The sequence below is a fragment of the Brachycentrus maculatus genome, unplaced genomic scaffold (assembly GCF_059751285.1).
Source record: "Brachycentrus maculatus isolate JH-2025_06_01 unplaced genomic scaffold, ASM5975128v1 h1tg000644l, whole genome shotgun sequence".
NCBI lineage: Eukaryota > Metazoa > Arthropoda > Insecta > Trichoptera > Brachycentridae > Brachycentrus > Brachycentrus maculatus.
In genome coordinates, this window is record NW_028281380.1 from 153,598 (window position 1) to 171,670 (window position 18,073).

The 18,073-nt window shown below is 30.0% G+C and overlaps 1 protein-coding gene across 1 annotated transcript in view; it reads right to left on the reverse strand.

The window, feature by feature from the left end:
- Window positions 1–18,073, reverse strand: part of LOC148300863 (tyramine receptor 1-like) — a 134,221-nt gene that overhangs the window by 20,792 nt on the left and 95,356 nt on the right. Inside the window, exons 3-5 of the mRNA XM_088274192.1 lie at window positions 15,219–15,371; window positions 13,799–13,884; window positions 2,985–3,132 (exon numbers count right to left, since the gene is read on the reverse strand). Coding sequence (XP_088130318.1) covers window positions 2,985–3,132; window positions 13,799–13,884; window positions 15,219–15,371 — 387 coding nt within the window. The remainder of the gene's footprint in view (window positions 1–2,984; window positions 3,133–13,798; window positions 13,885–15,218; window positions 15,372–18,073) is intronic.

Below are 18,073 nucleotides of genomic sequence, written 5' to 3' on the forward strand. Positions count from 1 at the left end.
TTTACGAAAATGTCGCTATATAAGTTATCCAAATTTATTATTATTATTATTAACTCCTGTAATTGGATATAATCCAGATTTTGTCAACAAGTATTTGGACACACTCAAAATGTTGTATATAAAAATGAAACACTTACTTCAGATCATTTTTATGAGATTATAAATTCAAACACAACTAGTTTTGAGAACTACAGATGTACCTACCACAAGTGAAAACGCAAGCTGTTTGTATTTTCACCTTATTTAAAAAAAATCCAATTGTATTTTCAACTGTTAATGAGAACATTTGCAGTTCTCACATGCACTGCGTCACGAGTTTGATCAATACATATGTATATAGGGGTTCCAAATTTTTTATTTATGTGGTTGTCAATCATAGGTAGAATAAGTGAATGTCACAGTGTGTAAAGTAATCTCTAAACCAAGCATATGATGGTCGTAGGCCTTGTGAATACCAAGACTTTCATATGCTTCTTCATCTTTGTTGAGATATCAAAATTTAGTCTTGAATAATTGTTTGATTTATTATTTTTAAATCATTATGTTATTTTTCAAGAATTTAAGTAGTGTGGTTGCCAATCGTGGGTAGAAAAGGTGAATGTTAACATACACGTGTCTAAGGTTATCACTTATTTGTTTTTTACAAAAATAGTAGTACCTACTTGTATTTAACCACTCACCGGGATTTTTATGTCTACCGGTTTCGAGACGTACCCGTATCTTCGTCAGGACAATCACTACCACAGCATGCAAACCATACTACCCTTCACTACCATAGCACTATTTACACACTTAAATCTACACAAAATGTTTCACACGTGCGATTTTCACACCCGAAGACCAATATGCACTAAAGGTTTCAGCACAAACATGCGTTATGAGCCGAGGTTAAACATACAATACTGTGGTAGTGATTGTCCTGACAAAGAGATGGATACGTCTCGAAACCGGTAGACATAAAAATTTCGGTGAGTGGTTATATACTAATATAATGAAGTAAAAATGACTAACCACAAAGTAAATGCTTTAAATAGTAATAATATTGAGAATAAAATTATCACTTAACCAATGGCTATGACGATCGTAAGCCATGTAAAAACCAAGACTTCCAATTTTTTTCACCTATATTGATATGTCAAATTTTTCGAAAATCCAATTATTATGTTGTTATCAATAAATAATACATAAATATGACTGAAAACGTATGATTCGGGAAAGAATAATGATTTTTCTCACTGAGACCTTCGTAAAAGTACTCTTCACATTTTATTGTGTCGTTGACACCTTCTCAAAATAGTGCCTATCAAATCGGCACATCAAGACGAAGGATTTGCTGTTTTTATTATTGTAATAATACCCCGTCAAAGGATTGATAAAGATGAAAAAAAGGACGTGGGTTTGGCCACGTGACAAGGAGTCACATTTATTTTACGGTCAGAAAAACATAGTAAATATTCCTTTGAAGCAAATTGAACAAAACATACATAAAGTGATAACGTCCTTTGTGTCTTTCATGTTGATAAATTTGTTTTTTTGGCTTAGGTTTTGAGCGATCTTTAATCTTTTAACTTGAATATCTTAATAAAATTAATAGACTTTGTTTTCACCACTTTTTTTATTCATACAATTCAACCCACTGGTTTCAACAATACATTGTCATCATCAAGGTTTATTTTAAATAAAAATCATTAATAATATAACAAAACTTTCACCAAAAACTTCCACACACTCCATACAAATTCTTGATGTTATTTAAAAAAAAAATAATAATAACATTTAGGATTTGTATGGAGTGTGTGGAAGTTTTTGGTGAAAGTGTTTTAATATTTTTAATGTTTTTTTTTTATTTAAAATAAACTCTGATGATGACAATGAATTGTAGAAACCGGTAGGTTGAATTGTATGAATAAAAAAGTGGTGAAAATAAAGTCTATTAATTTTATTAAGATATTATAAAATGTACCACAAAGTATCTGCGGAAAACATTCAAGAAATAACTTGTATATTTTTAATTGCAATTTTACTTGGTTAATACCACTTTCTCTTTAAATCTATTGTGACACGTGTTTTGATGTATTTCGCATCATTTTCAAACACCGTATGTGAAGCTTAAAAGTCTAAATTTTACAGTTTTGTCTTAGGAACGTTGAAGGTTGAAGAGGGGGTATGAGCTATTTTTTTTATTTTGATTAAAAATATTATCACAGAATTTTCCATTTAAAAACAATCAATAAATGTTAATATTTTAGCTATATATTTTTATAAACTTCATAAGTAACTAACAATTACGACGCATATTACGAGAAAGATAAATATCCAGACCAATTGAAAAAATCTTTCATGAATTTATTTTTCAATCGGTGGAACTCGGACCTGCGACGCCAGTTTCGAAGTCGAGCGTCTACCCAACTTTGCCACCATGCCTGTTATACTAATAAAATAGAAGTGGTTAATTAAAAATTAAACACTTGTATGTGACAGCATTTTGAGTGTGTTCAAATACTTGTTCACAAATCTGGATAATCTCCAATTATAAATTATTTTATACATCATTTTTTGATATCTCAACATTGATGAAGAAGAAAATGGAAATCAGGGCATTAACAGCGCTTACAACCATCATAGGTTGGTTTAAGTGATCACTTTATACGGGGGTAGAAATGGTGAATGTTACACGTGTGTAAAGTGATCATTTAAACCAGCCTATGACGGTCGTTAGCCCCGCAAACGCTTAGACTTCCAATATCTTTTTCATCTATGTTGAGATGTCAAAAAAACTTGTATAAAACCACTGATCGAGTTTTATTACACACGACTAGTTTCGGAAACTAGAGATGTTTTTATTGACATGTGATCACAAAATAAATAGAGGTCTTATACAAGTGTTAAATTTTTAATTTTCAACATATCATTCAATAAAGTTAATGCCAAATAAATAAATAATTTAATATAATTCAGTTTTAAAATTTAAAATATAGTTTTACCTTTAGGGTATCCTTTGGTTGTTCGACAGGAAGAGATTGCATCTCGTTGGCTTCGCTGGTCGAGATGTCGGAAGCGAAATCACACGTCACTATGGGGATCGGCATAGGCTGGTGAGATTCTATGGTGGCAATTTGTCTGTCAGGATCCCTGAAATGATTTCATGAAATATTTAAACCAATAGTGAAATTTTTATGTCAACTCATAAATTTCTTACTTAAGCTAGATTTGATTGATATAATAACTCAGTAGGATAATTTAGTTAAATAAAACACGTCAATCTAACACAAAAAGATATTAGCCCTAGCAAATCAATTATATTTTTTATATTGCATTAAAAAGCATTGATAACTTTGTGGTATGGTAATAAAATTTTGTCCGCCTCCGTAGTATAATGGTCAGCACGCTCGGCTACCGTTCTGGAGGTCCCGGGTTCGATTCCCAAGGGGGGTAAAATAAATGTAAGTGATTTTTTCACTGTAATATTTATTCAATATTATCATGGACTGGTACCTGAAGCGGAGGGCTGATCACCTTTCCTTCATGTGTAAACGATCAAGATAACACTGCGTTTATATGACACAGTGCCCTTTGCACCATTGGGGTGCGGATAAGGGTTTTATTATTATTATCATCCATTATTTAATCTAATATCCACTTATTTGTGACTACCGGTTTCGGAAAATCATTCCATCGCCAGGTCATTGAAATAAAATTATTAAGATTTGACATTTGTATAACAAACACAAAGTAAACAATGAATGATGAGCAGAGTGTTTCGGTCATAATCAATTTAAATTTGACTTGGTAAACAGCAGGTTTTCTTGAAATCTATGAAGTGTTTCGATGCATTCGGCATCATTTCAACATAAAATGATGCGAAATACATCGAAATACGGATCAAAGTAAATTTAAAGATAAAGTGGCATTTATCAAGCCAAATTTTAGTCTCTAGTGGAATGGTATTACCACAAAGTGACTGCTGAATCGATTGGGTATATTTGAGTAGATAATTTTTTTTTTAAAACGGGATTTTATTTTTTCTTGAAAAAGTTTATTGTCCGTCTCCAAAATGCAGTATGTAGTAAAGTTGGCTATCATGTAAGAAGTATCAGATGCAGAGTTATCTTGATCGTTAATTGAACGAAGGCAAGGTTATCAGCCCTGCGCTTCAGGTAAATCGTCCGGGTGATATTTAATAAATATGGAAGTTAAAACCACCCACATTTATTTTTACCCCCCCTGGGAATCAAATTTGAGGCCTCTAGCATAGTGGCAAGATGCAATAACCACTACACTACGGAAGCGGACAGAAGCATGGATAGAAGCGGCTTGAATTTTAGCATGATTGATATGAACTGGACGTTTTTAATTTTTAATTAAAAAACGTCCCGTTCATATAATATTATACATGAAATTTATGTATTAATTTTTAAATCGAACACAGATTTTTTGATTCTCTTAAGGTGTATTATATTAACAAAAACATATTAAAAATTAATATTGTGACAATTGTTTCGCCTAGTTATGGCATTTTCAAATGAACGCCATAACTTCGCCTAGTTATGCCGTTTAAAATAGGCCACAACTAGGCGAAACAATTGTCACAATATATTATTAGATTAAAACCTATATTTTTAGCTTTTCCACTTTATTTTTATTTGACCAGTGACCGGATTTCTTCGTTACCGACATCATCAGACTAGAAAAGCTAAAAATATTGGTTTTAATCTAATAATACATTAAAAATGCAATTTCATCACGAAGTGTCAGTGGACAATATAAATCTATTAATTGTCACAATATTAATTAACAATGTATTTTTCTTAATAAAATACAACTTAGCAGACTCGAAAAATCTGTGTTTGATTTGAAAATTAATACATAAATTAAAATGGAGTTATACAAATTGAATGTCAAATCAATAAATAAATTATACATGAACGTTTAAATTTGACTGGATTTTTGTCCTTCATATCTGAAATTCGTTAAATAAAAGTTCGTAATATCAAAGATTTACTGTATTACTGTATGAAAACAACACAACAAAGAGTTTTAAAAGGTTCACCAAATTTAATTAATTTTCTTTATATTTCTTTAGAGTTTCCGCAGTACCTTATTGTTTTTCACAAAGTTTCTAGCAAGATTTGTGTTGAATCGCGAACTGTTCTAATTCAACGGGGTTTCTATTATTTGCCGGAAATACAAAGGAAAATATCGGTAGTAATTTGAAAATCATGTAAAGCAAACAAAAACGCCGTACAGTTATGTTTGAGAAAGAAAAACTAACGGAAACTTTTCACTCCTTGTCAACAAAGTCCTTCGTCAAAAGGTAGACATAAGTGGTGTTTTGAAATACGGAATATGTGTTTGTTCTGAAATAAACTAAACTTTGCAAAGTAAAGGAGAAAGCCTTGGAAATGTTTTGAGAAAGAAAAGTTTTATATAAAGAAAAAGAAAAAAATTGAATTATAATATTCATTCCAACGTCGTGTCATTCGTAAAGTAAGTCATTTTAGTTTTTAAAAGTTAAGTACAGGTTTTAGACAGTTGTGAAGTCACAACTATCTAACAACACTGGGAACCCGCTAAATTTCAAGAAAATAATCATGCTGTCAAAAAAAAAAAAATAATATTTATTCTGACACCATTTTATTTGTCGAAATTCATTTCAGTTTTTGAATGTTAAGTCAAGGTTTTAGACAGTCGTGATGTCAAACGGAATACGCTAAATTTCAAGAAATAATCATGCTGTAATAAATAATAGAATTTTAATATTTATTCTGACACCATTTCATTTGTGAAATAAGTTTCAATTTTATAAAGTTTTATAAAGTCAGGGTTAGACTTAAGACAGTCATGAGGTCAAAAAGAACATGCCACATTTCAAAAAAATCTTTTTGATCTAAAAAAATAATCTAATAAAATAAATTTATTATTCTTTTACCATTAGTTTAACATGTAAGTCTTCTAAATAATATATTATTTTGGGTTTAGATAGTATAAAATTAACTTTTTGTTTGAAATTATAAAAGAAAACACTTGTTTTTATACCACTTGAGTTTATTTATGACTACTACTTTCGAAAACTAAGCTTCCATCCTCAGATCTAAATTTAAACTACATTTAGACCCAAGGATGAAAGCTTAGCTTCCGAAACAAGTAGTCATAAATAAACTTTAGTGGTGTAGAACAAGTGTTTTTTTTAAAAATAATGTTTCATGTCTTACCACAAAGTAAATGCAAAACAAATTTTTTATTTTTTTTTTGCGGTACATAAAATATTTCCTAAAATGATTAATATTAATATTTAAAGAAATAGCTAATATTTAGCTAATATTTTTTTTAAACCAAAAATATTTAATTAACTTAACTAATGAAACTTAAAAAATGAAACTCAAACGTTGTTTATAATCACTTTTATGGTTTTGACCTTATCAGAGATGGATACGTTTTACTGTATTTCTATGATATTACAACATTATTTCAAATTTGGTATCCTCCCTTGTGTATAGTTAAAATTGATTTGATAATTTTGACCTAGTAGCAATACTAAGTGCTCTATTATCAACAAGAAATATACAATAAGGAAACAGTAAACATAATTATTTTTGCTTGCCCTATTCATTTTGGACATCCTTCCATATCCTTGTAGATCTCTTCAAAAGCATAAGGGTAAAAGGTACACCCACATATTTTATGCAATAGAAACTGCTACCCAGAATTCCGAACAAAGCAACTATGTATCCTTCATCGTAATACATTTTATATAGGGTGTCATAACTTATTTTATTTTTTTACTGCGATTGTAAAAAAAGGTCCATATTTTTCAAGGGCTGTCTCTGAATCATCATGATCTCCTGGGATATCATGAAACTGGGGTATGATTCACTTGCATTCTTGCTGAAGTTAAATATATATTGAAGATACAAGTCTATTGGTGAGATGTAAAGAAGCTTTTTATTAAGCAGAAACTCTTATATTAGTATGTGAGGTCCCAATCCTGGATTATAATCACACAGATTTTGTGAACAAGTATTTGGACACACTCAAAATGTAAATAAATTATCTGGTCAAATTATAAGCTTAAATAATAAAAAATTAAATGGTATTTTCTGGCGTTTCTCATGTGTGTGATTATAATCCAGGATTCGGACCTCACATACTAATATAAGAGTTTCTGCTTAGTAAAAAGCTTCTTTACATCTCACCAATAGATGTCTCTAGTGAAGTTCTAGTGATTCAAGAACAAGGTTTCTAAATTGGTTCATGTATAAAGATACAAGTCATTTGAGGTTTACCTTGTCTTCTTTGTCATTAGCCATTTGAGGGATAAAATTTTACCTACTACCCATTTAAATTTTTTTTTTACTAATTTTAAAAATATTATTTTTTTTAAATAAAAAAGGCTCACCTTTAAAGTTTAGACTAACATTCGTCGTAGTGGATTTCAAACAATACTGTAATTAATCAATCGAAATTGTACATTTTTACATCTCAACATAGATGAAGAAGAATTTAGAAGTCTAGGTATTTAAAAGGCTTATTATAACTTGTCATGCGATGGCTGGTAATAAACAGTTCATAAACCTTGTTAATATCCAGATGTGTATTTTCTTCTTCATCCATGTTGAGATTTCAAAAATTGTAAAAATAACCCCTATGTCAAGAAACCTAGATTTATGAACAAGGATAACACATCAAAATTGTCGTGAAGCATAATTTGATTAAAAATTAAAATATATGTTACCACAATGTGACTGCCAAATCAATTTATTTTACTATTATATCTTTATATTTTATGTAATGTTTTGTCTCAACTTTTTATTTTTTCATTTTAATTTATTTAATGGAAATGTCGCATGAACCTTAAAGGTTTGCATATTTTACCTCAAGGTTTGGAATAAGGATTAATTATATAAATTTATGAAAGAATTGCCACAATGCCAGTAAAATATATAATTTGCTTTTTATTATTTATTTTAGTAACTAGATATTCAACAAATCTTTCACGACTTAATACTTCACCACACACAATTTAGACAACACAATGAATAACTGCGAAAATTTCACTTTCACATTAAAAAATGGCTGCCATTAATTTAGTGACTTCACCTCAAGGCTTTTGAAGTAAATTAAAAAATATGTTAAATAATGGTAAGGTTGTCACCATGCCAGTTAAATATATCATTTGCTATTTTATTATAAAATTATAATTTCAATTACTGTTTTATTCAACAAACTATTCAACTATTAATACCTCACCCCACACAATTAAGACAACACCATGAATTACTGCGAATACTTCAAATACTTCAAACATTAAAAAATGGCTGTCATAAATTTAGCAACTTCATACTTAAAAATGTGTTAATTAATAAAATAATTAACACGATCCCAATTAAGTTCAACATATGATTTTTTAATTATTAATTTATTAAGTTATTCAACAAACCATTAACCACTCAAATGCCTCACCCCACACATTTCAGAAAACACCGTGAATTACTGCGAAAACTTCACTTTAAACATTAAAAAATGGCTGTCATTAATTTAGCAACACTCTGTAAATAGCATAAACCCAAAATACAATATAGGTATTCTATATGCCTTAGTTATAGTGTACATACTTGTAGCTCAGTCAATAATTCATTCTCCTGACGTCGTTGCCTCCGTCTGATTTACACCCTCTATTTATTATTCCCAGGTGAAAACCGTGGATTTTGCGTGTATATCTTGTATATTTTTATACGTGCTAAGATAATATAATTCCACGTTTTTTATGATAGTTTGGGTATATCTTTTACAGTATGTTTTCCTGTTACCTCTGAGATGAGCTGTACCCCGAAGAACAAAATTACAAGGGTGTATTTCAGGATATTTATTAATATCTCGACAAAGGTAAATAATATTTTCATCAAGTGATTCAGCAGTCACTTTGTGGTAGTAACATCCTATTTTAAATTTGAATTTTACTTGGTAAATACCACTGTTCATTAAAATCTATTGTCTCACGTGTATTGAAAATGATGCGGAATGCATCGAAACACTCGTCACAATAGATTTTAAGAATTGATATTTCCCAAGTAAAACTTAAATTTAATGTGAAGAACATTTTGACATAATTGACTGAAAACTTATTATATCCTCAATATTATTAATATTTAAAGCATTTTCTTTGTGGTTAGTGATTTTTACTTATTTTTTTTTACAAAAATATTAATAAAAAATGTTAATAATAAAAATCTCAGTGAGAGGTTTTATACTATTATTATTAACATTTTTGTAAAAAAAATAAATAAAGAAAACTTACTCACCATCGCAGGGGTAGGTAGATGGAATAGAACGCCAATCAATCAAAAAAATCTGTTTTTACAAACAATCTTCGCCTGTTTCGCATTCATGCATCTCCTCATACGTGACTTGACCTCACTATCTTTAATTATTTCAAATATTTGATCTTATCAAAGAATAATTTTTATCTGAAAGACACATATCAAAAAGTGGGTAAAATCAAAGTTTGTGTAACATTACTTTTTTAAGAAAATGGAGAGATTCATATAACTGCAGTAAATGTGTAAAGAAATAAAAAAGAAATATTCTCCAAAAACACATATTTATAACCTAGAAAAATAGATCTTACATTAAATTTTCATGTTCTTTTATTAATATGAACTAAATTAAGATTAAATTTATGTGTTTATCATAAGCAAATTTATTTGAATAAAGCTAATAATTAATAAAATAAAGTAGTACATTTGTTATTTTAAATATCAACTACCAGTATTCCAAAAACTATAAATAAACCGAATATTTAACAATGAATCAGCCAAATACTGTAAACAATAAATTTAAGTTACTTATTAAGCTAAAATTAAAAGTCCATAAAAATAATAAAATGTTATTGTTCATTACTAAGTTAGATTAAAAAAAATAAAAGTCACTGAAAAAAAATAAATATTTGTTCACATGAGTCAATTAATATTTTAAATTAATAGTAGCTGAAAACCAATAAATATTTCTACACATGAGTTGATTACTCTTTTAAATTAAAAGCCAATTGAAACAAAGAATAGTTTCTATATTATTTCTAAAAAAAGTCAAAACATACAGTGAAATGTTTCTACAAATAAGCATGCATTATGAATAAAAAGCATTTGGAAAACCATCAGACCCTATGTCGTGTTGTGCATTATTTTTGTATTGTCAATTGTCTTTATTTAAAAAATATTTATATTCAGTATTATCCTGAATTCGCTTAAATATTTATTTTGTTATTTAAGACTGATACCTAAAGCGCAAGACTAATCATACTACCTTTATGTAATTAACAACTAATGTAACACTGCGTTGATGCTATGCAGTGCCTTTTGAGCCATTTTGATTGGTAAGGGAGTAAGAAGAAAATATTTATCTATTATAGATTATTTTTATGAATATCAAGAAAAATATGGAAGTCGTGTTATTTACAGGGCTAAAAACGTGTTAAAGGTTGGTTTTAGTAATTACTTTTTACACGTATAACAATTTTTTTTTTTACATTTAATATTAATTTTACTGTTGATACATAAAACGTCAAACATCAATTAAATTCAGAAATAAACAAATAAAACATATTTTTAGTGAAAACCAGAAGTTTTTTTTGGAAAAACCAATTATTTTAGTGTTTTCAATGTCGGATTTGTCCAATAATGATGTTGAAAGTGATTTTTATACTCAAATTAGTGATAGCGATGAAATAATAACGTTCATCAATCGGAGTGTATGTACCGATAGTGAAAATTATCTACTTTTTTTAAAGTGCATTTAATTAGAAATATATACAAGTGTGTTTCAATAATGCTATTTAATTTGAATAGTTTGACAAATTTTGTATGAACACCTGAAATAAATAGTAAAATCGGTAATATTTTAGAGAAATGTTGTTGTTGATTTTGTAAAACCTAATAAAATGGACCATTTTTCTAAAGGAAATAGCTAACATTTGTATAAGAAAAAAATCTCGCTAAAAAATGCTTTTAATTCCTTACTATTTATATATGAATAATATATATTATTCATGAATATTAAATTTGAGTAGAGGAAGACCGAGAAAAACTTACGACTAGGTATGCCAAATACTTGAAAGCGGTTAGGTTAGGAGCCGAAATAATCGGCGGGTTTGTATGAGGAAATGCGTGAACGTGTAAGAAGCGATGAATCTTTACAACGACAGAGTGTTATGGTGTCTCTCTGCCTACCCCTGCAGTGAAGCAGCGTGATGGTTACTTAGTTGTAATAAAATAATGTAGATGAAATACTTTGTTAGTTAATAATTATTATTGATTTTTTTGCTTCTTTCTGTATGTATTTATTTCTTTTATTTATTGTAATTACAGTGTATTTTATTTGTAGGAGCTAAAAGCACTGGTAAACGATTGGAGGTTAAAAAATAATATTTATTAATATCAGTGCAACAATTTTTCTGTCAATGTTTATTTTCAGTATAAATTTCATGAAATTTCAGCTATTTTGAATTTTCTGAAAATTCCACCATCAAAAGGGTCGTTCAAGTTTTATCTGCCATTTGAAGCGTTTGAATGAAATTTATATCCTCCCAAGCAACACTGCAAGGTAGTTTCGATGCATTCAGGATTTATTGCTCTACCACGATTTGCCCACTTCAAGGTCCCTGAAGGATTTAAATCGCGTTTAAGCCTTTAACATGGCTATAATAAAGCCAGTCTCAATGGTATTTGCGAATATATAGCCCTTCGTATTTTACAAAATTTATCCTTTGAACTTAGTTTTACTAAAACTCCACGTTATTTCCACACTATTTAAAAATATAAATAGATGGAAACTTAGATTGAAATCACCTAACTTATCATTTTTTTAACATCTCATCAAATCGAATTAGACTTCCATGTTCTTAATTAGACTTCATCTTTGATGATATGTCAAAAAGTAATATGAAAATAACGCCTGTAATTGGAGATAATCCAGATTTTGTGAACAAGTATTTGGACACACTCAAAAAGTTGTATCATTTTTTAATTTAAGTTTTACTTAGTAAATACCACTTTTTCTTTAAATCTATTGTTACACGTATTTTGATGCATTCCGCATCATTTCCAAATAATTTATTTTACATTAGCTGTACCCTGGCACGCGTTTCTGTAGTTCAATCTGTTAAATGAATACTAGAAAAAATACGTATGTTAAAATAAATTTTAATGTGTACATATGTTTAATTTAACAATGCATGTCGGTATACAATATTGCATCAGTTGTTCAAAGTAAGCTGTTCGCCAAGAGCAAAGATTGCATTGCATGTGTTGCTATTGTGTTCAACAGATGGCGTAGCCATTTCAGTATTTTTATTTTTATTTTAATTATATGTTTTTACCAACTAACTGACGAACGATCACACATTTTTGCAAGGGAAGGCAGAAAAAAAAAAATGTCATACTGCTCTGTTTTTGCAAATAATCCTAGATTCTAGTAAGAAATCTACTCTTCTTCTTCTACTTTTGATGCCTATCATGACCATTCACTTACGAAGGCTTTCACCCTTTCTACTGGTGATGTATCCGAATAAATGAAAGACTTATCAGAACAGGCGGAAGAAAGTTAAATTAAGGATATATTTTATTTTTGATCAAGTATTTGTATTACCACGTATGAGGCGAAGAGGGTTTCGAAAATCACAAGCCCCAAAACGTCAAAAATGAGTTATCTTTGTTGCGAACAAAACCTTCGGGGAAATTATGATGTTATCAAAAATTACGCAGGCATTTCTGAAGCAATATTTCAAAACCAAATATTTCGATACATTTTTGAAAAGCAATTTATTTTCTTGGATTAAATGAAAAACGTCTAGTTCGATGGGATTATTGAAATTTCAGGAATTTTGAAATTTCAGGAATTCTCCTTCTGAAAGGAAGAGGAATTTTTTACGTGATGAGAAATTTGAGTAAAGTGAAAATATAAATTTCATCTACATTATTAAAATATATATATTTTTTTACACTTTTGTTTGCACTGTGTCACCTTGGTAGTGAGAATTTTAATTTAATTCATTGTATCGGATAATAGATTATTCATCCTATGGATGAGATGTCAATTTTAAAGGTGTCTCAAATTGATATGTAACATGTATCATTCTTCATTTTTTTTTTTAATAAAAAATATGGAAGTTTGAGCATCCCAGGGCTTACGACTTATTATTGGAGTATTTTTTACGACTTATTTAAAAATAATAAGCTTAATAGATATGTATTTCACTAATCCCTCAACTCATGGCACACAATAGGCCATACTTATCGAATGTGTCGAAAACATTACAGGAAGGATTTAAAGCCATTGCATATTTACAGGTTTCAAGATTTAATGCAATATGGATATTCGAAAGTGAACTGGTTTAAGAGATCACTTTTTACACTTATGTAATATTCACCATTCTGGTTTTTATTGAACTTCCATATTGCATTAATTCATGGTGATAGAATGATACATGTTTCATACAAGATGCAAGTTGAAAACCCTTAAAATTTACATTTCATCCGTTGAGTAAATAATTCAGTATCCGATATTATAATTTTATTTTTTTTATTATTGATTTTTTTTTAATCCAATTTCTTATTTTATAGACGATTGATCTTAAGATTTTTAGAATATTTTTTGTCCGTTTGATACCTGACTTTTGCTATTACGGTTATTAGTGCATTTGTGCACTAGTGCAGTGTCCGGCCTCTGGTTCTCCGTCACTAGCTACACATATAGATACCTGGGACGACTAGAACTGCCGTTATTATTTAGTGGCGGGACTGCGCACCTCTGGGACTGAGAGCCCCCCTGGGGCATGGGGCGCGTACCGGAGCCTCCCGAAGGCGCCGTCGTAAAGCTGGTCTGCTGGTCATTCTGAAACGAACAAAAAAATACATCCATATGGAGTCCACAAACTGTCTCCAGGCTTTTTTGTCGGCTGCCAGCTCTCTTGCATCCTCCCAAGTCAGATCTGCGTTCTGAAGTTCTGACGAGAACTGCCGACGCATTCTCAGCAGTGGACGTCCTGGGCGGCGCGAACCTGATGCCTTGTAAAAGAGGCAAGCTTGATTAAGGCTCTCGGGAGGCATGCGGAATACATGGCCAAGCCAACTGAATCGCCTTTTCTTGACGACAGTTGTGACCAAGTTGTGCTTAACTACGCCAAACCACCGCACGCCTAAAATTGTCCGCAGACACCTATTCTCAAAGCTTAGTACACGGCTGCTCTGGGCCTTTGTAAGGTGCCATGTTTCACAGCCGTATAAGAGAACAGGAACAATGCAGGCATTGTATAAGTGGCATTTGGTCTTCACCGAGTATAAATCCGATCTCCAGACAGCCTTCATACTGTTAAATGCGGATCCTGCGAGTACTTATAAAGTATCAATTATCACAGTGTCCCGATATTCATTCTTAATTCAAATAATCATCACAGTGTCCCGGTATTCATTTTTAATTCAAATTATCATCAAAACGTCCTGATATTCATCGTTTATTTAAATTTTACTTGGTAAATACTACTTTTAACTTAAATCTATTTTGTGATGATCGAAACACGTGGCAAAATATATTTATTTTTTATTGTCACTGCAGACAGTTGGTAGAATTCCATTTAAAAAATTTGCGTTATATATCCAAAATAAAACAAGTTTTTTGGATTAAATAGTTTTTTGTATTTAAATATATACAATTCAATTCATTTATTCAATTTATTCAACAAAAAAATTGTATATATACATAACAAACAATATTCAAGGCGTATATATTAAAAAAAAAGTAAGCAAGAAGACTTAAAGGTGTAGAAGAATCCCGCTTCGGAAAACTCCTTCGGACACATGGAACAGATCAATATTCAATGTGATATTGTTATACAATGATAAATAGTGTGACGTGTTTCGTCTCATCAAGAAATTATCAAACTCAAAATAGATTTCATAAAATGGAAAACAGAGATCGTTTAATAGTTGTAATTATCAAGTAAAATTACAATTGAAAATATATTATACGTATATAGTCTGAATAGTGACTGCTTTATTGTTTTATATAATCTCATTTAGAAATGTCAATAAAACAAATCAGCTTAAGCATTGAATAATACGAAATTTAACATCGAAGCGTTGCTGTAGTAGTCTTAACAAAATGTGGTGTAAAAGTGGTTTCAATTAAAATTAAAATAAACTTTAGTTTTTAGATTAACAATGATTTACCTGTGGACGGGGTCTTGGGTTTTTTCTGATCCCCCTTCTCGCTCTCGCCTTGGCTGCGAAGTATATCCTGATGTAGACAAACACCATGATACACGATGGAATGTAGAAGCTGCCGAGCGCCGAATACACCACATATCCGATGTCCTCAGAAAGCTGCAACAAAACAAAAAAAAAACATAAATAATATGTCCTCATTCTCAGATACTAGATTATTTTTATTTATTTAAATTTCAACTTGAACTAGGGATAATCGAAAAGATAAAGAGTTTTTTATGTGGTATGGACATGTAGAGCGAATGAATGACGAGAGAATGACTACGAGATTATATGTGGCAAATATATCATTAAATGTTTGAATTTTTGTAACCTCGTCATCTATAATCGCTTTTCACATTTATAAACAAATGAAAATGACACTCTTCTTCATTCATCATTCACATTATGTAAAAAAAATTTAAACACACAACGAAGGTTTAATAGTCCCAAGAAATTATAATAAATATGGGAGTCGAACACTGCAATATATAATACCGAACATTTTAAATTTGTTGCCGACGGCTGTTAGAGGTCAAAATAAAATATGGAACAAAGGCAAAATAAAGGAATGGGTAAATGATCAAAAGTTAATAATATAAAAAATTGTAAAATATATATATTCTTAATTTTTCTCTCTTTTTTGTGTGTATATTAAGGTTAAACAATTTAAAACAATAAAAACTGTAATAAAAAAGAACTTCACCGACAAGACACTCAAGGTCTCTGCAAAATATATTTTTTGAATATGTTGTGATTTAAATAAATGTATACAATTAATGTTACGTTAATTAATAGTAAAAACGTACACGTAAAGCAAACGATGAATGATAAAGAGAGTGTTATATTACCATACCACAAGTAAACAATGCTTTTAATAAACAAAATAAAGTAAACATGATGGCAAGTCCTTTTTTTCTGGCTCAAAGTAGCCCTTAACTCACGGCTTGGGTTTTAAAGTGATTACACGGCTTGTTAAAACAGTACCTAGTGATAATTGCAGTCACTCCATGCAAATGCAAGCATCATTACAAAATACTCCGTCTCTCTCCTTTGTTGTTTTAATCACGCCTTGGTGCAGGAGTTGGTTACGCCAAAGAACGTATCACAGTTTGTGGCACTAAAGAATACACACATTGTTCGCGGCTCTTCAAACGGAACCAAGATTTCGACGCAAGTGCATACAGTCACCCCTATACCGACGCCAAACAGGGTTGCCACCTTTATCTAACCGTTTACGAGAATTTTAGTCAAGAGAAATACATTATTTGTCAAAATAACTATGCAATAATTTAACTCTTTTGTTCAAAGGGTTGTATAGGATTTAAACACTGACCACTATCACTTATCTGTTTTTGGTTGGTTGTAAGATGTCGCTTTATTGCAGTTTATATTTATAGTTATTTCATATAAAATGTTTGAATTTGAAGAATGTATCAATTATACTTTGACTCCATTATACATTATACAGTAAAGTGAGGTCATCTTTGTGTGTTATTAAAATGATTTCAGATGTTGTGGGCTTTTTCAGTAAAATTGGTCCATTTTAAAACCAAGTCCATTGATACTCAAGCTGCGTATATGTTTATTATGTCTTTTTTGATGCTAGAAATAATTAACATTCTATTACGTAAACAAATATATATTTAAAAAAATATTATCTACCCAAAGTAATCTCTATTCATAATGCTTTATCTTAAAAAATAGAACTTAAGGCCGAAATAAATACATTTAAAACCGGTAAAATATTTTTTTATAAAACCTAGACATTTGGTTACCCTACTTGTGTATATACGACTGTGTTAGAAGTTAGTGTAAAGTATTGTAACAAAATTCAATAAGGAACACTATGTAATTTTTATCATGAACCAAATTATCATTACAACAAAAATAAGGAGGATGAAATTATCTCTTCTGCCCTCATAGTTTCATAGGAAGTCTTGAATTTGATTTTCAGATAGGTCAAAGTTTATATTGTATAATTTTTCATAGTCTTACATACTTTCAATGTTATATGAACATATAACATTGAAATAAGAAAACAAATATCATGTTTTTCTATGTAAAATAATTCCGTAAAAGTTTCGTAAAAATTGACACAATATTTTACCACAAATAGACTGCGAATCATTGATGAAAAAAGAAATATATTTGAAGAATACTTTTTATTTCATCATTTGTAAAGTATTTTTTAATGTAACCCTCAGGAAAAATTAACAACAAACAAACGAAATACGGCAATAAAAAATAATAAAAACTATTTGCTTATTTATATATATTTTTTTAAATCTAATTATTGATGATGACCAAAACTAATGTCTGGGGCTTTCAAGGGCTATTCATTTATCTTAAACTGGTCTAAGTGATCACTCTTAGTGTAATATTTACCATTCTATCCATGATTGACAATAACATTAATCAAATTACCGTCAAAGTTATATTCGTATTTACGCTTCAATTGAAAACATCTTAGCCAAAATTTATGATTGACATGTATTTTTATACAGGAAACATTAATAAAAATAAAACAAATACGCCACTTAAAAAAAAAAATATATTTTTTTACATTGATATTTCAGGAATTTTCATGAAACAATAATGGGCATGTTCCCCATTGCACGAGTGCTTGTAGTGTTGCCGCACTCACGCTCATCTAAGGGTGTGTGTATCAGAATGCACCCCTAAGTATGTAGCTATTCCGTGCTAAAGGAGCTACTCTTGACGTCACAACCCTCAGCATCCACACGGGAGGTACCACGTGAATAATTTAATATATCCCCGTGTTAGGAACCTTCATTGCAATCGTTTTACATATTAAAATG